A 22,169-nucleotide genomic window follows, 5' to 3' on the forward strand; every position below is an offset into this window, starting at 1 on the left:
TTTACCGCTAAAGTTCTGGCTGTAAACTCCATGAGGCCAGTTTCAGTTTGATGATGATATACCAAGTAAAACTGGAGACAAACTCAAATATATTTTGTATAAAATGATAGAACTGGATGTAACGCATTTATTTATTATATTTGCAACATTTGTTCACATTTGCAACATTTAAAATTCTTCATTGAGCATGATCATGATTTGGAAGTTTAAAAAAAAAATGTGTTCGTTTTTCTTTGTTTCTTATGGGTTCAAAATGTTGATCCAGTAAGTCAGGATGAAATAATTATTATAAGGTTATATGGGGGAGGATGTGCTGAAAAAAATATACCAACATGGCATTTAAACAAGTAAGTGGTGTATACAGGCAGAAAGAAAAGGATTGAAAAATGGACAAAATAGCCCAAGACTTTATAGTGTTAATGGACTGTATATATTTTTATTGGTTTTACTTTGCATTATAAAGATGACATATTTGGCTGTTTTGATCACAAAAAGAGGGATGATGCATATTTTCTTATAAATTACATTTTTCTTTTTGCCAAATACCACATACACAAATGTAAGTTTTCAAGTAAAAAAACAAATTTCTTTTTGTTGAAGTCAGAGTTTGAACAGAATATCTCAACTCTCTCCTGTCAACAAAACAAAAAAGCTGTGAAGACTGCCAACATATGCACTGTGTTTAATGTCTCTATGACGAATGTGACTGAGTTGTTGATTCTATTTTATTTTATTTTATTCTTTATTGAGGTATAAACAATGTAATCTTTTTACTGGGTTTTGTGTGAATGCAAACCATTGGATGCTATACCTACTATGTTTTATTGCAATTCCCCTTTTTTGTGTCTTGTTTTTATTTTTTTATATGTGCCTTACTATGCTGTTTTGTATTGTTCTCTGTTTGTTTAATGAACAAAATAATATCCATAATATATAAATGTTTAAAAAATATATCAGATTTGAATGTATTTCAATTCCATTTTTGTTGGTGATTCTGGATGTGTTTTTGAAAACACTGACACATTGTAGCTCCCTAAACTATCACACAGGTATGAAAAGATAAGTTAAGTTAAGATGAACCTTTTGATCCTACATTAATGAGATAGACAAGATAAGATATGACTTTATTTATCCTGCAGTGGGGAAATGTAGTTGTCACAGCAGCTCAAGATACAAACACATAGATATAAAAGACAGAATAAGAATATAAAAAATAAGACATACATTTGTTATTAATATATATTTTTTGTGTTTGTTTGTTTCCTGAAAAGTATTTTGCATTTTACAGATATTCATGTTCAATAGGTTTAAAAAGTTGTTGCATGTAGTAGTATGAACATCAATGAATAAATGTATTGAAATATATGCAGAGATATACACAGTATGGCATAAGTGGAATATGACATATATAATATAGAAAAATACAGAAGGCTTGATATAGGCCTTATGTGGACATATGTTAAACAGAGATAATAATTCACCTGTTACAGCACCTCTAGAGTCGAAAAGTAAATAAAGATGAAAACAAAGCAAAAATGCAAATTAAATAGTTAATCGCATAGGATCTACAAATCTACAGGGTAATTGTTATACACATATGGTGTGTAGTATTTAAAGAAAAAGAAAAATATAGAGTATCCATAAACCTAAGATAACATAAGTATGTCATTTTAAAATATACTATATAATAATACAGACTATACAGTTAAAATGATTTTGGCACATAAAATAAACATTGTTAAACACTTTGACTGAGCCCAGTATTATTTTTCTACCATATATAATGCCTGTAACTCACTGGTGTTAATTATAAAGTATCAAAAGAAATAAGTGAGTGGAATAAGGTAGGTCGACCTGTTCTGAATAGCCTAAACCTATATCATTTACTTCGAATAAAAGTTTGAATAAATATGCCTAGTATCAAAGAAATAGCGTCCTAGAACGTACAAACGGTTTTCAACAAACCTGGCAACTCCGGGTGCGTAAAGTTCCCGTATGCGCTCCACCGATGGTGTGTTCAGGTAACTCTTGTTAAATGTAAACTATCAAACCGTGTGTCCTTCCCACTTAGCTGCGGATTAGATTATCAACAGATAATCCAAATGGAAAGACCGCGTTAAAAAAAAACCATCATGACATCCCTACTTTTAACTGAGCCTGTGCTATTCAAATAATAATAAATAAGTAATTACATAAATAAACATAACCAAAATATAGTTAGATTACTTTTTTACAACAACAAAAACTGATCCAATCAGAAGTGTAGGGTCATTATTTATTTGCATCTCACATGGTTTTATGTCTCTGTTAACCTTTATTAATCATCTGCAAATAACAAACTTGCATTTTCATTGTGTAACATACCTAATAACAATTCAAACCAGCATAAAATAACAAGGAGAGAAGAAGAAAAAAGGATCATATAAATTCAATACAATTTTACAAAAAGGTTTAATCCACAAACTATATAACGCAAGTAATTAAGATAATCTTTTTCAGTTAAAAAAAAAAAGTCATTTAAAAAAACACGGTTTTCTTGACAAGGATTTTGGTTATTATCAAGAAAACCATGGGAATGTCTAGATATCAGCTCTTAAAATAAACTCTTATGAGCTATTTTTGTTGTTATGATTATATTTGTCCAACAAATGTATCTTTAGTTCTACCATGCATTAAAATGAACAAGAAATTGAAGGAAACAAGGCTTGTCTAATATTTTTTTTTTACCATGCCTGTAGGTATTCGTGAAGTAATTATGTATAGTTGTTTAATTTCCGTAACACCCGTGAACGCAGCATCAGCGCGGAAGTATCGCCAGCTCTGATTGGCTGTCAGCAGCGTGTCTCCTCCTTCTGTCCCGGAAGAAGGAAGAGATTTCGCAAAGAAATGAAAGTCTCTTGACAGCAGAAATCACACCCAGGCCACTGACAAGTTCCAACTCAGTTTCTGTCTTATTAAATATTTCCTGCGTCGCATTCTGCACTTTTGGACGAAGCAGGAGCTCTCGAGGTACAACACAATCACATCAGTGTCCACAGAGGGAGCTGCTGGTTTTGTCTCCAGTTAACTTGTTGTTGAACTCTTGCAGGTATGGAATATGGCAGCAACTGAAACGCAGCTTATGTTAAGCGTCGGATTAATCGGTAAGGTTCAGTTTACTGCTGATTTCTTGTTCCTGATTTTTGAAGCGAAGTTGCAGGACAATCACGTGATGTCAGTGTGACCCAAAGTGTCTCCTCAGCAGAGCTCCATGTCCCTCATTGGCTCCTGCATGTCATGCATGGGTTCCTGAACGCCCCTCATGTGATGAAGCTTTAGTCCCAGGAAGTCCACCTTCTGTTATGCTCTGATTCATATATGTTGTTTTTAATTTTCTCTGCACAGAGAAAGATGTGAATGGAGACACTCTGTGGGTCTGGTGCTACCCCTCCGTGGGCTCAGACCTGAGACAAGTCCTGCTCAGCAAGTGCTGTCTGACACAGGACAGCCGGGACTTTCACACCTTTGTGTTCGGTCAGTTCTGTCGCACCTGGTACTACATCACCACAGTGGAGGTGCAGGAACCCACAGCTCTGAACAAGGTACAGTGTAAAGGGATAACATGTCACTTTTCCACTAGAGGTGTGAATCATCAGAGGCCCTACGTTACGATTTTATCCTGATACTTGAGTCACGATATGATATTATTGCGATTTTAAGCGTTTTGTGATACAATATATTGCGATTTAACTGTTTTAACTGCATTTTGTGTCCCAAAAAATTAAATTCAGTCAAGAATTGTTTTGTCAAACAAGAGAAAATTCTCAGTACATTCATTTCACTTCAGTCTTTTTATTTCTCCAATATGAGAGTCAACTTGTGGGAACCCAGAGAACCTATTTTCACTGAGAAAGCATGATGTCAGAGGTCACCTGACCGCTTTAAAAAATCACCATGAAGCATTAAAAAAGGCCTAACTTTGCAGCATTATATCGACAACTTCCTGACATGCCTATAGATTCCTTAGATCTTCTAGTTTCATATGATACCAGTATCTCCAGTATACTCTTAGAAGTGAGCCTGCTACAGCCTCCGGAATAAAACAAGAATGGCAAAAATACGGCCATGAATCGACATTATAACTCCACGCAAAATTTCGTGATACTATACTGTATCGATTTTTTCCCCCACCTTTAACACATTAAAATATCTGGGAAAAACTTGACCTATGCTATACATTTGTGTACTTACGTTAGAGAAATCTGTTATTTTATTCAAGGTGTCATATTCTCTGTGCACCTGTGCTGTGTATTGGTTAAAGCTGTCATAAATGTACTTTTTATTTTTATTTTAAGCCACATTTTTTCTATACACTTTTTACATCTTGATTTTTTTTTCGGGGTTTGAAGTTTGAAATTGTTTTCAAGGTAAATAATGTGCTTAAATCAGAATATACTCCTTGAAAAATGCTTAATTTGAATAATCTGGTGTAAACCAACAATCTTTTAATATTTGAAATCCCATTGTCAAATTTGTTTGAAGAAGAAAAGTTATTTTCATGTGTTTACTCATTTATAGCTAGATGACTTATTTCTATTTCTATCAGTTTAAGTATTTTTTGAACAAAAAACGTAAACATTCTCTGACTCCAGATTCTGCTTTCTGAATGACCGTTAACAAAATATCTTTGAATTGAAGACAAAAAAGACTATTGAAGACGTCAGCTTGGGCTTTTGGGAAACACTGATTATTATTATTCACCATTAATGGAGAGAATAATCAATAATGAAAATAATCCGTCTCTGTTTTCTCCCGTCCAGGTCACTCATTTCTCAATAGTTGTTACAGCAAAAGACTTCAACCCTGAGAAGTATGCAGCTCTCAGTAGAATCCTCTGCAGGTACAGTGTTCAGCTCACATCCCACCGTTTCTACACTTTTCTTTTCTTTTTTCCTTTTTTCATTGATGCGGTGTGTTTCCGTCTGTTATCCAGGATGTACATCAAACACGGCAGCCCGGTGAAGATGATGGAGGCTTACGTCACCGTCCTCACCAAAGGAATCTGCCAGAGTGATGAAAACGGCTCTTTTCTAATTAAGGACTACGACGCTCGGAAAGCGTTCCTGGCCGGTTCAGTCAAAGGTGAGAAATCACAGCTGTTGAACAGGAACGCTCACGAGGGCTGGCCGATTAATCCAGTTGTGATTTTAATTTGATTTAGGCTTCCAGCGATAATGAAAACAAGATAAACGAGATAAAACTATTATCGTGCTGCATTCCGTTTCTTAATGATACTCTGAGTTTTTCTTCTTTCTTTTTTCTGCATAATTTTCACTGAGTGTCTCACTTGAATATGTTGAATATAGTTTACAGAAATGTTTAATATTTGTTTAGGAGCTTTGAGTTGTGGCAGTGCACTACTACACACACCTGATCTGATGTGGTATGATTTATTTTTATTGATTTTAATATTTGTCTCGTTGTTTTCAGTAGGTTGTGGAAGCGCACTTATGTTAAGATAAGAGATAAGATTTGACTTTATTCATCCCGCAGTGGGGCAATTTAGTCGTCACAGCAGCTAAAGATACAAACACATGGATATAAAAAACAGAATAAGAATATAGAAAAATAAGACCTATACATACATTTATAAACATATGTAAATAAGATTAACTATGGTGCAACACTAGTACTTTTCTCCATCCTACTGAAAAACCCTTAAAATGCAATATATAGTAGATAAAAAATAAATTGGATCAAAATGTATAATATCAACTATATTTGTAACATCCGTCCATATAAGGCCTTCTGTATTTGTCATATGCCACTTATACTATACTGTGTATATATCTGCATATATTTAAATCTATTTATTCACTACATGCAACAACTTATTAAACCTTTTTAACATGCTAAAATATATTTTCTCCAATGTGCAATATCTGTCAATGCAAAGTACTCTCAGGAAAACAAACAAACACAAAAAATATATTAAATATAAGAGATATGATTGAAAAAATACAGAAGGCCTAAAAAATGTAAATAAATGCATGATGTTTCCAAAGACGATAAACAATCGAGTCAAATAATTTTTATCTCGATATTGACCATAATTATGGTGATTATGATTTGTGCCATTATAGTCGATTACAATTTTCTCTGTAGTGAAACAATAAAAGCAACCTTGAACCCCGAAATAAACATTGTTTAGAGCTGAGAAGGTGATATTTTCCTTCTAATGATCTGATGACTAACTAAAGATGATTGTGGTTCACAAAAATGCACTTGAAACACAATGTAAGAGTAAAAGTGATTCATGCAGTTTTCCTCCATGTTTGCGTTTTCTCTCCACCGACAGACGTGGTGTCTCAGTTTGGGATGGAGACCATCATCCTGTACACGGCTCTCATGCTGAAGAAGAGGATCGTTGTCCATCACCCTCGGATTGAAGCACTGTTGGAGTTTACAAGGTGCATTTTAGAGATGGGAATTATTACTCCATAATCGATGAATGGTTGTTAAGAATTTGGTCGATCACGTGGAATTTTTAATCGATCTGTGTATTTTTTAATTTGAACTTTATCTCTGACTGAGTATCAGTATCACTGAACTGAAACACGGCAGAGCGTCAATAAGCCGATAAGCTGAGAATTAAGTTGGATAAAGCTACAGTTTGCAAACTGAAAGTTGCAATAACAATTATAAAACACACAGAAATACAAGAGTATTAATTTGAGCAAAACCAGCTCACTGTATCAAACCTTGCTAGCATGAATTACTAGACTTAACTTTATCCAAAACTTATTTAAACACAAAACACATTTAAATATGCAAGATTACTGTGAAAACTAACCTCATGCCTCTTCGGGGGCTAAAACGTAAAACATTGAACTCCTTGATGTTATCTTTACAGTTTAATCTCACTTGGTTTAGTTTTACAATCAACATAAGGTCTCTTTTCGTCCTTTCAAAATAAAGCGTTAAAACAGGCATTTATATAAATACATATACACCAGGCATGTCCAAACTATTCCAGAAAGGGCCATGCTGCTGCAGATTTTTATTCCAACCAAGAACACACCTTATTCAAATGATCAGCTGTTTAAACCCTCAGATCAGTTGATTGAATGACTTGTGCATGTTGTGCTTCTGCTTGGTTGAAAGTAAAACCTGCAGCCACGTGGCCCTTTCTGGAATAGTTTGGACATGCCTGATATACACATATAACCTGTTTTGATAACGGACGCTTTTATTTTGAAAGGATGAATAGAGACATCTTGTCGATCGTCAAACTAAATATATACTATATCTTTTATTTGCCCATGTATGCATGTTTTTATACATACTGGACTATGTATAAAAACATAAAGATTAATTGATCGTTAACTTTATAAATGCTGGAGTTGGCAGGTTTCTTCCAAACACCCATCCCTAGTGCGTTTAAGGCTCAAATTAAAAATATTTAATATAATTTGATGGAATTAATTCAATTCAATTCAATTAAACTTTATTTATAGAGCGCATTTCATGCACAAGGCATATCCATTGCTTCACAATGGATATACATAATTACAGTTAAAAAACAAAACAAAACAAACAAACAATTTAAAAAAAATCAATTACAAATTAATTGAAGAGTGCAGGTAGACAAGCTATGCCATATTCACCACATACACACTTACTTACTCACACATGTGCACCCACTCCCACAACCACACATGCACACAAATTAACCCTTTGTAGTGGAGAACATTGTCACTCCTTCTACTTTTCACCCTGTAGAGTTCTGCCGACTCTGACCTGGCACAGGAAGGACTGGTCCATCCTGCACCCGTACGTGCACCTGACTGAAACTGAACTGGAGGATCTCAAGAAATGTCCGGGTGAGGCTGCCTCCTGCTTTATTCCCTCTGATTTCTCCTCCTCGCGGCTGGTGATTAGCCACCATCTGCACTGTGATCTCACGGTGGGGAAATGAATTATTTATGCACCAATATGTTTCATATCCCCGCAGGATATGTAGCAGGATTTGTAGATCCGGAAGTGAGCAACAGATCGGACTTGTTTGATGTGTACGTGAACCTCCCAGACAGTGTCATCACAGTGTCCCAGAGTGCCAAAGGTACAGTGTGTTCAAAGAGAGCGCAGAGTGTTTCAAACAGCGCTTTGATTCTTGAAAGACTGTGAGACTGATGTGAAGTGTCCCTCCACAGAGGCCATGGCCATGGGGAAGCTGCACAAAGACGTCGGCCACCTGATCGTCCAGTCTGCAGAGGACACTGAAAGGTCGGACAGCCAGGTCATAAAGGTGAGTCTCCCCCGGAGCACAGAGGTCTATTCAGCAGTGGTGGAATGTAGAATTAAAATAAAAGATATAGTACAGTACAGGCCAAAAGTTTGGACACCCACCTACTCATTCAATGCGTTTTTCTTTATTTTCATGACTATTTACATTGTAGATTCTCACTGAAGGCATCAAAACTATGAATGAACACATATGGAATTATGTACTTAACACAAAAAGTGTGAAATAACTGAAAACATGTCTTGTATTTTAGATTCCTCAAAGTAACCATCCTTTGCTTACTAGAATATAAGACATGTTTTCAGTTATTTCACACTTTTTTGTTAAGTACATAATTCCACATGTGTTCATTAATAGTTTTGATGAATCACAATGTCAATAGTCATGAAAATAAAGGAAACACATTGAATGAGAAGGCGTGTCCAAACTTTTGGCCTGTACTGTATATATTTAGTTTGACGATCGACAGGAAGTCTCTATTCGTCCTTTCAAAATAAAAGCGTCCGTTATCAAAACAGTTTATATGCATATATGTATTTACATAAACGCCTGTTTTGATAATGGACGCTTTTATTTTGAAAGGACGAAAAGAGACCTTTTATTTATTGTAAAACTAAATCAAGTGAGATTAAACTGTAAAGATAACGCCATGGAGTTCAATGTTTTATGTTTTAGCCCCCGAAGAGGCATGAGGTTAGTTTTCACAGTTATCTTGCATATTTATATGTGTTTTGTGTTTAAATAAGTTTTGGATAAAGTTAAACCTAATAATTCATGCTAGCAAGGTTTGATACAGTAAGCTGGTTTTGCTCAAATTAATACTCTTGTATTTCTGTGTGTAACTAAGTACATTTACTCTTTAAATACTGTACTTAAGTACAATTATGAGTGTTTCCATTTGATGCAACTTCATACTTTTTACTCTGCTACATTTAGCTGACAGCTTTAGTTACTTTTCAGGTGGAGATTTAATTTAAAACAACATGATAAACTTAAAGTGATTAGCAGGGTGCTTGAAATCCTTGAAAATGCTTGAATTTAAATGTATCTTCAAGGTTTAAAAAGTGCTTTGATTTTGGATAAAGTGCTTGTAAATGCTTGAAATTCTTACTGTATTTCTCTTGCAATCTGACTATATCCATCTATAGACTATAGATAATCACATGTTCAATGTAAAAAATAATGAGTAGCCTATCTGAAATGAAGACCGTTCCTCTTAAAAGTGTAATACCATCACTGTTGGTATGGTAGTGAAATCTCCCTTTTAGTATGTAAGTACTCATCTAAAACATCCAACTTACAACAGGTGTAAGAAACTAGAAAAGCTTGGAAATTTACCTTGAAAGTCCTTGAAAAATGCTTGAATTTGACCACTGCTAAAGTGTACAAACCTTTGAATTAAACCTTTAAATTAAACCTCATAACAGTATATTAAGTAGTTAAAATTAGCCCTATCTTGAGAAAGTTAAAATTTGTTTACATAAATGCATCAATAATAATAATCTGAGTGAAAACAATCTGAGTGGGCCCATTCTATATAATGAGTACTTTTACTTTTGATACTTTAAGTACATTTTGATGCTGATACTTTTGTACATTTTAAGGTAAATATTGTACTTTTTAATCTGCTACATTTAGCTGACAGCTTTAGATACTTTTCAGGTTCAGATTTAACATGAAGAAATATATCAATTAAAATGATTAGACATGTTTATAAATTTAACCACATAACAGTGGATTAAGTAGTTAAATGAGCCTGACCTTGACGTCATTAATAAATGCGTCGATATTAAGCATCTAATAATATATTTGGAATGTATTAAACAGTCTGAGTGGGTCAATTCTGTAAAACGAGAACTTTTACTTTTGATGCTTTGAGTACATTTTGATGCTGATACTTTTGTACTTTTACTTCAGTAAGTTTTGAATGCAGGACTTTTACTTGTAGTGGAGTCATTTCACAGTGTGATATTAGTACTTTCACTTTAATAAGGGATCTGAATACTCCTTCCACCACTGTTGTTCAGTCCACCTGAATCGTCCTGAATTTAACATGACAGCCACTCGTTAATTCGCAGGATATTTCCATCAAGACTAAAGAGATCCTCGCCAACCTGGTGGCTCTGGCTGATGAGTGTGAAGACTCAAAGATCACACTGGAAGGTCTAAAGCAGCATCATTTCCCTCCGGCCACAGAGAACTTCCTCTTTCATTTGGCAGCTGCAGAGCAACTCTTACGGATATAAAAGACACTTGACATTACTGTCAGCAGCAGCAGCAGCAGCAGCAGCATGGACTCTGGCTGTGCTGCTCTGTGTGTGTGTGTGTTGGGATAATGAAAGGCTTGTGCACACTCTCACTGTGATCATGAGACTGTGCACAACACTCTTTCTCACAGTAATCTGTAAGGTAGGAACGTGTCACTAGCACTGTGCAACACACAAGGATGTTTTTTATCATAGAGTTATATGGTTGTGTATAAAAGACCAAAACCAACAATGAAGTGATCCAATCAGTAATCTGTGTATCCAGCCCAGTCTCACCTTCAACACTATGTCCAGCCCACGGTGTCTTACACACACACACGCACACACACACACACACACACATCTGTATGAGACGCATCAGGCTTTCCATCAACTCTAATGTAAACCCGTCTGCTGCAATATTAGACACTTAGAGCAGGAGTTCTTAACCTTTTTGAGTCGCGACCCCCAATTAAACATGCATGTTGTCAAGACGAATTTCGGACAAATAATGAAGCAGACAACAACTAAAACATCTCTCTGTCGTTGCATTTATATGGTTTTTTTTATATTTTATTGTTACTTTTAATCTAAGTCCTTTGCTATCAGTTTAAAGGTCCATTCTGACCTCCTGAGTGTGTAACAGTCAGCTTCAAGCCAGAGACTCCTTGGAAAGTAAGAACTTGATACTTTGGGATTTGTCAGAAAAGACACAAAATTACCCAAAAAAGAAACAAATTGACCACAAAATGATTTTTTTTTAAAAAGACACAAAATGACCAAAAAATGACATAAAATTAAACAAAAAAGGACTCAAATTGACCACAAAATGACAAAAAATGACCACAAAAAGACAAAAAATGACCACAAAATGCCCCAAAAAAGAAACAAAACACAAAATTACTAAAAAGAAAAGACACAAAATTACCGAAAAAAAGACACTAATTGACCACAAAATGATCAAAAAAGACACAAAATGACAAAAAAAAAAAAGACAAAATGACCAAAAAAAGACTTAAACAAATTGATGCATGAACACTTTAACACAGTGGAGACAGAGCTGACTTCCAAAATGATTTGGTGACCCCCAGAAATCATCTCGAGACCCCAAGGTTGAGAATAGCTGACTTATAGTAACAGACGTAATACGAAGAGTGCAAGTGCTGGTGGATGAGTTGCATAAACCCCAGACTCTGTCTCAAGTTAAACCAAGAGTTAATATTGTTATTGGGAATCAACCTCCCTAGCTGCACCCATATTTCAGTGTGGAAGTAGTTGTTTTTAAGCCGAACCCTGTTCTTTTACCCTAACCTTGTTCAAGTGGTTTTATAACTGTATGCATAATTATAAATAGTTCAAAAAACATGTGAACTATTTGCTCTTATTTCACATTGTTTTTTTAAAAAATGACAGTGCCCGGCTGTATTAGGAATTTTCCTTTTTCTTTTTTAAATGTAAGTATATACAGTCATGGAAAAATGATTAGACCACCCTTGTTTTCTTCAGTTTCTTGTTCATTTTTCATGGTTTTCTTGATAATGATTTTGGTTATGTAAAATGTCTAGATATCAGCTCTTAAATTAAACTCTTTTTATCATTATATTTGTCCAAACAAATGTACCTTTAGTTGCACCAGGCATTAAAATGAACAAGAAATTGAAGAAAACGAGGGTGGTCTAATAATTTTTCCATGACTGAGCCAAGAGCCACAGACAGGAGGAGAGTCAAAGTATTAAAGACAGGATAAGTAGGATTTGTCAGTTGTGGTTTGTAAACAACACTCAAAGTTTGACCCTCTTCTCCGACTCAGCAACATTATATTAGCCTGCCAGTTTAATGATCTTCAGTCTATTGGGCATCATATTTGTGTCCAGACAAGAGAATTTAGCATCCTGAGCTTCAGACTCAGAATACTGTCAGCCAGAAACTTCTCTGCATGATTAAAAAAAAAATTGTGCCCTTACAGATGGACTTACTTGCTGTTGATTTTGGTCTTTTTATGAGATTTGGTGACATTCAGAAAAACAAAGTTGGCCTTGTCCTTTAACATCAGTAGTGTTGGAGAATAAGGAGTTAAAATATTTATCTCTAACTTTGTGAAATGGAGATAAATAAGCTGGTACATCTGATTCCACAGTGCAAAACGGCAAATCTCGCTCCTTTGTCCAAAATATTGGGTACATGCTGTGAAGAGTCCAACCCAGATAAATATAAATATATATATATATACACACACATATATAAAAGCAGTAACAGCAGCTGAAATGACTCAGATTTAACAAGCAGTTATTATAATTAATACGTTTGTTGATAGAAACGGCATCAGATTACAACTGCAATAGGCATTGCACAACATGTGAGTTTATTTCTTTAACAATGCCACATTTTGTATTTTACTAATGACTTAAAACAAGCAAATTGTGTTGTGTTGTATGAGGCTTTTTCACAGTTTTATAAAAAAGATTATAGATAGAAAAGATCCTCGTCAATCTGCAAACTGATCAAAGTACGATTGGTGCTTCCGTGTCTGTTGATCCATATTGCATTACATGTGTCTCACTGTTCAGGTTTATTTTATATTGATGTATACTTAGCGCTGTTATTTTACAGTTGAGTACATTTTCAACCACATTGCCAAAAGAATGGTTCAGTGCCTCAGTATTTCAGATCAGACACAGAGTGCAATACACAGAAATGCTCATAGAACTTTAAAAACTAAATGTATTTTCATGAATTGATGTAATATTTCCTATCTATGAACACATGTAATATTCAAACTAAATAAATTTACTATCAAAAAATAGCTTCTTGCTTGTGATTTACACTTGGAGAAAAGCTTCATCCACATTTTCAGCCGGGTGACATTTAAAAAAAGACATTTTATTATCATGCTATCCAGGTACGGCAACATGTTTTGGTTGAAACAGTCCCTTTAGAGTCCTCGGTGGTAGTATAACTCACTGCCATCCACTGCAGCCTGCAGCTCCTTCTCCACGTTTTCCTTCTCTATCTGCAAAGCAAGATCAATGTCAGCTGAGTTTCACACAAAGGAAGACATTAGAGGACAGGAAGATGCTCGATCTTACCGTTCCCAGTTGTGGAAAGAGGCTGAATGACATTGGGATCATCAAGCCAAAACACACAACACCACTGAAGTAACGGAGCGGAGACGCCAGCAGAGGATTCCTCTGGAAAAGTTTGGTGCTGTGAAGGAAAATCTATTTAGTAGAGGTGGGGGAATCAATACAGCATAGTATCTCCATATTATATTGATTCATGGCCGCAAAGTATCGATATTTAGCGTTCTGGCAGCCTGTCAGTATTTTTTCGCCATTTTTGCGGGCTCACTTATAGATCGATAGATAGATTACTTTATTCATCCCTGAAGGGAAATTCGGTTGTCACAGCAGTCCGGTATTCAAGTACAATAAAATACAATAGACTAAAATACTGAGGAGCATAAATAAAAACAATAGAAAAAAACACAGAATAGAACAAGGACACTTAAGAAGTTAAAAAAAAAAGATCAGTTGGTAGGTTGGTTGGCAAGATGATGGTAATTATAATTATACTAATGATATGATGGCAACAATGCTATAGTGACTAGATGGTATATAATAATAATAATAGTACAGTATATAATATATAATATAAAATGTAATAATAAATAGTAATCGGTATTCATCTTTTTGGTAAATTATTGAATTTAATATTGTCGTTTTTTTCTAACAACTGCCAGAGATTCTAGATTCTAATTGTTACTCTGTATGCTTTTACTATGTATTTCGATTGTGTCCTGTTTGAGGACCCCAGGAAGAATAGCCATTACTCCCATGGCTAATGGGGATCCTAATAAATAAATAAATAGACTGAGAAGTTAAATATATTGTATCGCAATACCATATCACAAATGCTTAAAATAGCAATAATGTCGTATTATGACTCAAGTATCGGGATAAAATCGTATCTTGGGGCCTCTGGGGATTCACACCTCTATTAATTAGTGAAGTTTGATGATTTAACCAGGTAAACAGGAGTTAATATAAAAGTGACTGACCTCTGTAAGAACAACATCAGGATATTAGGAACAGCGGTGGCTGTTCCAAACAGAGTTGCTCTTGACATCGCCGTGTCCCTCACAGCCTGAACACAGAGAGAAAATATTAACACGGCAAGTTTTCAGTGAAAAGACTTGTTTTGTTGCTTTTGCTCGTCTTTTTTTTTTTTTTTTTCACCTTTTCTCCTGCTGCTTTAGAGAGGCCGACAGGATTTCCATTGGAATCAAACACTTGGATCCCAGTTTGTGACTCCAAACTTCTGACAGTAAACACGTTGAAGAAGGCCAGAGCAGCTGGAGAGAGTCACACAATACGTGAGTTTAAAAAATCCGACCTGATATCAGTTAACTTACTATAAATCAATATATACATCATCTATTCATCAATATACAACAAAATAAGCTCATTATGGAGCATTTTGTGCCTGTGTACAGCACCAGTGAAAAGGTTTTTCTCTGTTTTTATTATATTCTCTACATTGTACATTAATATTAAAGACCTCAAAATTATGATGGAACACTTATGGAATTATATAGTAAACAAAAAAGGTGTTAAACAAACAAGAATGTTTTAGATTCTTCAGAATAGCCACCATTGTAAAGTATTCAGATCATTTACTTAAGTAAAAGTACTAACACCACACTGTGAAATTACTCCACTACAAGTAAAAGTCCTGCATTCAAAACTTACTGAAGTAAAAGTACAAAAGTATCAGCATCAAAATGTACTTAATGTATCAAAAGTAAAAGTACTCGTTATGCAGAATGGACCCACTCAGATTGTTTTATATATTCTAAATATATTATTAGATTATGATGTTTGATGTATTTATGTAGGCAGTGGTTGAATTTTCAACAATATAGGGATAATTTCAACAACTTAATATACTCTTCTGAAGTTTAATTTGAAAGATATGCGTAATGACTTAACATTTTTCATGTTTTTATGTTAAATCTCGACCTGAAAAGTAACTAAAGCTGGCAGATAAATGTAGCGGAGTAAAAAGTACAATATTTGCCTCAAAATGTAGTAAAGTAGAAGAATAAAGTTACATAAAATGGGAATACTTGAGTAAATCTACTTAGTTACTTTCCACCACTGAGCATCTGACATGCAAAATAAATTATTCTTCATAGTTGAGAATTTACCTGATATTGGGAACGGTAATACGGACCTGAAGAAAGCCAGACCCTGTGCACTTGTTACACCAAGTCGGTTAATTAAAAATTGAGGAAGGGCCTGAAAAACAGATACAGGAAAAAACATGAAATGTTTAGTGTCCTTGAAGCATTACAGCGGCACAGCTGGCACTGGTACAATCAGGAGGTACACACCCCGGCACATGTTGCATAGGAAACTGTTCCAGCCATCAGCAGAAGCTGCTTCAGAGACGTCTGCTGACCCTGCTGGAGGAGATAAAGAGAACACAGTGAAGCAAAACACACTGAAGATTGAAGGTGGAGTTTATGGCAAACAGAACATTTAATCACTCGACTGGACGGCTCATTCTTTTGCCATCCACATGTGTTTGGCTTTCGATTCCAATTGTTACTCGTTGTAGGAGCCTAAATGCATTTTTTTGTTGTTAATTTGATTTGGTCGCCTTTGTTTGCAAACAATTTAGTAGGCTATCAGTTTTTTCTTCAGGTGAAAATATAAAATAAATAATCAATTTAAAGATTCTTTTACTGGTTTATAAATCTGTTAATGGTCTTAGTCCAGCCTATTTATCTGATTTACTTTTATCCTATGAACCCTCGAGGACCCAAGTAAAAGTCCTGCATTCAAAACTTACTGAAGTAAAAGTACAAAAGTATCAGCATTAAAATGTACTTAAAGTATCAAAAGTAATCAGATTGTTATATATATTCAAATATATTATTCGATTATTTGTTTTGATGCATTTGTGTAAGCAGCGCTTTCATTTTGTAAAGACAGGACTCACTTTAACTACCTAATATACAGTTTTGAGGTTAAATTTTAAAAGTGTCTAATCACTTTTAATTGATTATGGGTTTTTTTTGTTAAATCTTGACCTGTGAAGTAAATAAAGCTGGCAGCTAAATGTAGTGGAGAAAAAAAGTACAAGATTTGCCTCAAAATGTAGTGGAGTAATAGTATAAAGTTACACATTAAAAAAAAGAAATACTCAAAGTACCTCAAAATTGTACCTGAGTAAATGTACTTAGTTACATTCCACCACTGTTTTAATCATGATCTGTGACACCATTGCACTAAATATTGATTGAAATGTTTAGTTATGGAGTTAATGATGAAATATAATCAATGTTTATTGGGATTTTTTTTAAGTTTCTGACACTTTTAGATAATTAAACATGCCCCGGGTCAAACTGACCCCCGGACATTATTGCCGTTCCTGATAAACGAACATAACAGGAGGGTTAATTAAGGATTCCTGCAGTATTTAAACATAAATATAAATATATTACCTTCTCTGATGAAGAATTTCTGTTGGCATAGTTGAACCCAGCGCTGTAAGTCTGCCCAAAAAACTGAAATAATGCATTTTTTTGTTATCTTATAGCCACATGTAATATACCGTATTTTTAATAAACATAATGAATATTTTTCATACCTGCCAAAACATAGCGTGGCTGACAGCCTTGTGTGGCAAAAGACTGGCAATCATCTGGGAAAAAAAAGAGGTAATATTAGTTTCACAACCATGAACAAGAACATAGTTTATATTGATTGATGCTGAACGTACCAGAGGAGCTGATATTGTGAACAGAGCTGGAAAGAAAACAACAGGAGGTGAAAACATCAGTGTGTTTTTTGCAAATCCATTGTTTAAGTGATACAATTAGACATTAAAAACATACATTATATAGACTATTATTACAATTACATTATATATTCATCCCCAAGGGGAAATTCAGTTAGTCTGGTAGAATCTCTTGAAGAATCATGTATGATTTCAGTTTAATCATGTATGATTTCAGTTTAATACTTATTGATTTGACATAATATGAATGTCCTAAGGTGATTTTTTTTTTACTTCTTTTTATTTCCTTTTTTCCAGGTGCTCATTAAGCTAGAAGATTAATATACAGTGTACAAACATTCATTATTCATATTTGAATGGCGAGGGAGGAAAAAATAAAATAGTTAAAGAATAATAAATAAATCAAACAAAAGCAAAACACACACATATAGAACACATCAATCAGATCAAAAGTCATATCAGTTAATAAAATGTGAAATAATTGGGGACCATTTAGTCAGGAATACATCAGTTTTCAAGTGTAACCTTGCGGTTAGATTTTCCATATAGTAAACATCCTTAACTTTCTCTCTCCACTGTGCTACTGTGGGGGGCTGCGGGCTCAGACAGGAGATTGTAATCATCTTCTTAGCAATTAGAAGAAGGATTCTAAGGTGATTTTTAATAATAAATGTGTTAAACATGTGTGAAAGTTGAGATGTGACTGTACCTGGAGGACGGAAAATGACTGGAAGAACAGCTCCAGAGTCAGCATGGACAGACGACTACAGACACACACACACACACACACACACACAAAGCAGCACATTAAATGCCTTCAAATCAAATAACAACATCTGGGCACCACAGCCTGCAGAGGACCAAACATCTGGACACGTTTAAAGATATACATACGCTGCAGTGGTGGAATGTAACTAAATACATTCACTCATTAATATTTCGACTGCACTACATCTCACAGGTAGGAAATGTATTTTCTTCTTTTAATTGAATATGACGCTGTAGATTAAACCAGCTATTCTCAACCTTGGGGTCGGGACCCCAATTGGGGTCGCGAGATGATTTCTGGGGGTCGCAAAATCATTTTGGAAGTCAGCGTGTGTTAATGTGTTTTAGTCTTTTTGGTCACTTAATGTCTTTTTTTGGTCATTTTGTGTCTTTTTAGGTCATTGTGTCTTTTTTGGTCATTTTGTGTCTTTTTAGGTCATTGTGTCTTTTTAGGTCATTTTGTGTCTTTTTTTGGTCATTTTTAGGTCATTTTGTGTCTTTTTAGGTCATTTTGTGTCTTTTTTTGGTCATTTTGTGGTCAATTTGTGTCTTTTTTGGTCATTTTGTTTCCTTTTTTTTGGTCATTTTGTTTCTTTTTTGGGTGATCTGAACTGTGCGTGTGAGATTGTGTTCAGTGAGCGGGGGTCAGGGACAACATGCATGTTCAATTGGGGGTCGCGACTCAAAAAGGTTGAGAACTACCGGATTAAACTACTAAACAGTATGAGCACAACCTCAAACATTTTTTTTTAAGGGAGTCATTTTTGGACATCCCATAATATGGTGTTTTTCTGTCATTTCTGGCCATATTATGCTCTAATATGTATCAACAGACTATAATTGAAGCATTTTAGAATTTGACCATTTTTGACAAAAATCCACATGCTATTTTATGACTTTTTTTAAGGGTGTAATTTTTGGACATCCCATAATATGCTGTTTTTTCACAATTTTTGGATAAACTATACTACCACATGTGTCAACAGAGTATTATTGACCGATTTATAGCATTTTTAGGCATTTTAAAGTTTCACCTTTTTTCACCAAAATCGACATACTATGACTTTTTTTAAGGGGGTAATTTGTGGACATCCCATAATATGGTGTTTTTCTGTCATTTCTGGTCATATTATGCTCTAATATGGTTCAACAGAGTATAACTGACCCATTTTTCGACAAAAATCCACATACTAGTATCACTCGTATCACTTTTTGGTCATCCCATAATATGGTGTTTTCTTTCGCTATTTTTGGAAAAATTATATTACCACATGTATCAACAGAGTATAATTTATCCATTTCAAGCATGTTTAGGCATTTTAAAAAATGAACATTTTTGACCAAAATCAACATACTATATAGTATGCCTTTTTTTTTAAGGGGGTAATTTTTTGACATCCCATAATATTGTGTAATTTCTGGCCATATTACACTCTACTATGTTTCAAAAAAGTATAATTGACCCATTTTAAGCATTTTTAGGCATTTCAGAATTTGACCATTTCTGACAAAAATCGACTACTATCTACTGCATGCAACATCTACAGCAGTAAAATTCAACATACACATTAATGCTGCAGTTATATTTATCCAAAAACATCAGATATAATCGTAAAACACTGACAGAGAAGCATTTTAATGCTCAATAAATTATTTTACAAGTGCATTTTGCTTAGAATACTTAATCAAGGTTTTGAATGCAGGACTTTTATGTGTAGTGGAGTATCAGAACTCTAACTGCAGTTAAGGATCTTAATGCCTCCTCCACCTCCGACACATAGAAATCAGTTCTTAATTAAGAAAAAGTTCTGTTCAGGGTCCAACACGACAAAATTTAAGACTTTTAAATACATTTTGAAGACCATAATGAATATAATTTAAGACCCATTTCACATCCATACTGGCAAAAAAGTACAAAAGACATGAAGGAAAATCGGAGGCCTGGAATTACTTGCAAAGTATATGAATTTATTCACAGCTCAAATTGTGACCGGGCTGCACAGCTACTTAGTTTCATTTTGTAGTTATGTTATAGCTTCCTCAAAAATCAAAACATTTAAAAGAGAGACTGAAGTTTATGCATTTGTTTTAAATAAAAGTAACGTTAATACATTTTTAAGACCTTTGAAAAACAACATTTTATGAAATTTTAAGAGAATTTTTGACATTTTAAGGCCTTAAATTCAAATTATTGGATTTTAGACGTCTGTTTATACAAATATTTAAAGCTAAATATGTCTTTCCAAAAAGCCAAATTACGACAAACATCTACAATATGACTTGATCACACAGGAAGGGGAGGCGGTCCTTACAGCAGTGGGTGTTTATGCAGAGATATAAAGGTGAATTCTGATTTATTCAGAGACTAATTTTGTGTTATTTACAGTTTTGTGTTTCTTGCAAGACTTACAAGTGAGAGATAGGTCAGTGCTTGTCCATCCTGGAGGAACAAACAAAACAAACTGGTTTAAATTCAGATGCAGCAGATTCATAAAGATGACTAAGTGATTCTTAAACATCGTCTGACCTTTTCGTTTAGTTTCTCTCCACTTCCAAGACGACTGTGAGCTTTCTGTATTTCAGCCTGAGGAGGAAACAATCAGCAGTTTAACATCATCAAACATCACGACTGTTTTTGAAAGGATCATTACATTTGACCAACTGTAAATTCATTTTATTTGCATTGAAGATGTGTTTTTTAGTATAAGGTGCAACATTTTTATGTGTGATTTAGAAGCAGTGGTGGAATGTAACTAAGTACATTTATTTAAGTAGTTTGAGGTACTTGTACTTTATTTGAGTATTTCCATTTTATGTATCTTTATACTTCTAATTCACGACATTTTTGAGGCAAATATTGTACCTTTTACTCCGCTACATTTAGCTTTTGTTACTTTTCAGGTCGAGATTTAACATGAAAAATATGATCAATTTAAAGTGATTAGACACTTCAATTTCAATTGTAACCTCAGAACAGTATATTAAATAGTTAAATTGAGCCCTATCTTGAGAAAAATCACACACTGCTTACATAAATGCATCAATAATAATATTAATAATCTAATAATATATTTAGAATATATGAAACAATCTGAGTGAGGCCATTCTGCATAACGAGTATTTTTTACTTTTGATTCTTTAAGTACATTTTGATGCTGATACTTTTGTACTTTTATTTAAAATAGTTTTGAATGCAGGACTTTAACTTGTAGTGGAGTAATTTCACAGTGTGGTATTAGTTATTTTACTTAAGTAAGAGATCTGAATACTTCTTCCACCACTGTTTAGAAGTAATCCAAAATAATTCAGATTAGATTAGATAATGCAATAAACATAGTTTCTAATTAAAACAGTTGCCATGCATGTAACTACTGACATCAGAGGAGAACAGGAAGGTTGGATCAAGCACATCAAACCAGATCTGTAGGCGTCTGAACAGAGTCTGAGACGAGGAAAGGAAAAATATCAGAGAATTAAACAGAATTTCATTACAGTACTGGATATAATATGCCATATTCTGCTGAGTGAAGATGCTCTGCATGTTAAATAAAACTCTGCAGTGTGCTCAGTTACCTGTCCCTCGCTCTTCCAAAACAGCAGATTAGGATCCATTACAACAATGAGAAGTATAACTAACTTAAATTAAATAAATTACAATCGCACGACTACAGTACACATTTTACCGGCATGTATTTCATGCTTTTGAGGTCAAATTCTATTTTGAAAATACTTCCGCCTTCAAGCACGTGTTCAGCTGTGGGCGGGTGTGTGCTACATTCGCGGACTTCAGAAGTGTCGGAGATTATACCTCTGTCATATCCAAGTGTCGTTGTTTTATATCGGTATCTTTACGTTTAGACATCTAAAATGAAATATTTTTTTTATTTTATTTTATTATTATTTTTTTTTTACATATAATTCATATAATTAATTTTTGGACATCCCATAATATGGAGTTTTTCTGTAATTTCTGGCCATATCATGCTCTAATATGTATCAACAGACTATAATTGACCCATTTGAAGCATTTTTAAACATTTTAAAATGTTGTATTTTTTCACAAAAAT

The 22,169-nt window shown here is 34.3% G+C and overlaps 2 protein-coding genes across 3 annotated transcripts; one reads left to right on the top strand and one right to left on the bottom strand.

Moving 5' to 3' along the window:
• The first annotated feature begins 2,880 nt into the window (after positions 1-2,880).
• On the top strand, positions 2,881-13,334 carry dennd10 (DENN domain containing 10). The gene is made up of 10 exons (XM_059359665.1): positions 2,881-3,009; positions 3,089-3,143; positions 3,385-3,581; positions 4,800-4,879; positions 4,973-5,121; positions 6,338-6,449; positions 7,762-7,862; positions 7,994-8,101; positions 8,193-8,287; positions 10,363-13,334. Exons 2-10 carry the CDS (start codon positions 3,098-3,100, stop codon positions 10,528-10,530), a joined length of 1,056 nt encoding a protein of 351 aa, XP_059215648.1. The 5' UTR covers positions 2,881-3,009; positions 3,089-3,097; the 3' UTR covers positions 10,531-13,334.
• Positions 12,873-21,893, bottom strand: sfxn4 (sideroflexin 4). 2 transcript variants are annotated; one of them, XM_059359667.1, is made up of 14 exons: positions 21,676-21,893; positions 21,479-21,544; positions 20,630-20,686; positions 20,513-20,542; positions 18,044-18,098; positions 17,317-17,342; positions 17,185-17,238; positions 17,039-17,101; positions 15,923-15,991; positions 15,737-15,827; positions 14,766-14,881; positions 14,588-14,673; positions 13,617-13,734; positions 12,873-13,540 (listed from the first exon to the last, which is right to left on the bottom strand). In XM_059359667.1, exons 1-14 carry the CDS (start codon positions 21,712-21,714, stop codon positions 13,463-13,465), a joined length of 948 nt encoding a protein of 315 aa, XP_059215650.1. In that variant the 5' UTR covers positions 21,715-21,893; the 3' UTR covers positions 12,873-13,462. The 2 variants fall into 2 exon arrangements, with proteins under 2 accessions (XP_059215650.1, XP_059215649.1); XM_059359666.1 differs by having other exon boundaries at positions 15,923-15,994.
• Between the last annotated feature and the right edge of the window lie 276 nt (positions 21,894-22,169).

Source organism: Centropristis striata, chromosome 20 (genome assembly GCF_030273125.1).
Source record: "Centropristis striata isolate RG_2023a ecotype Rhode Island chromosome 20, C.striata_1.0, whole genome shotgun sequence".
In the NCBI taxonomy this organism is placed as follows: domain Eukaryota; kingdom Metazoa; phylum Chordata; class Actinopteri; order Perciformes; family Serranidae; genus Centropristis; species Centropristis striata.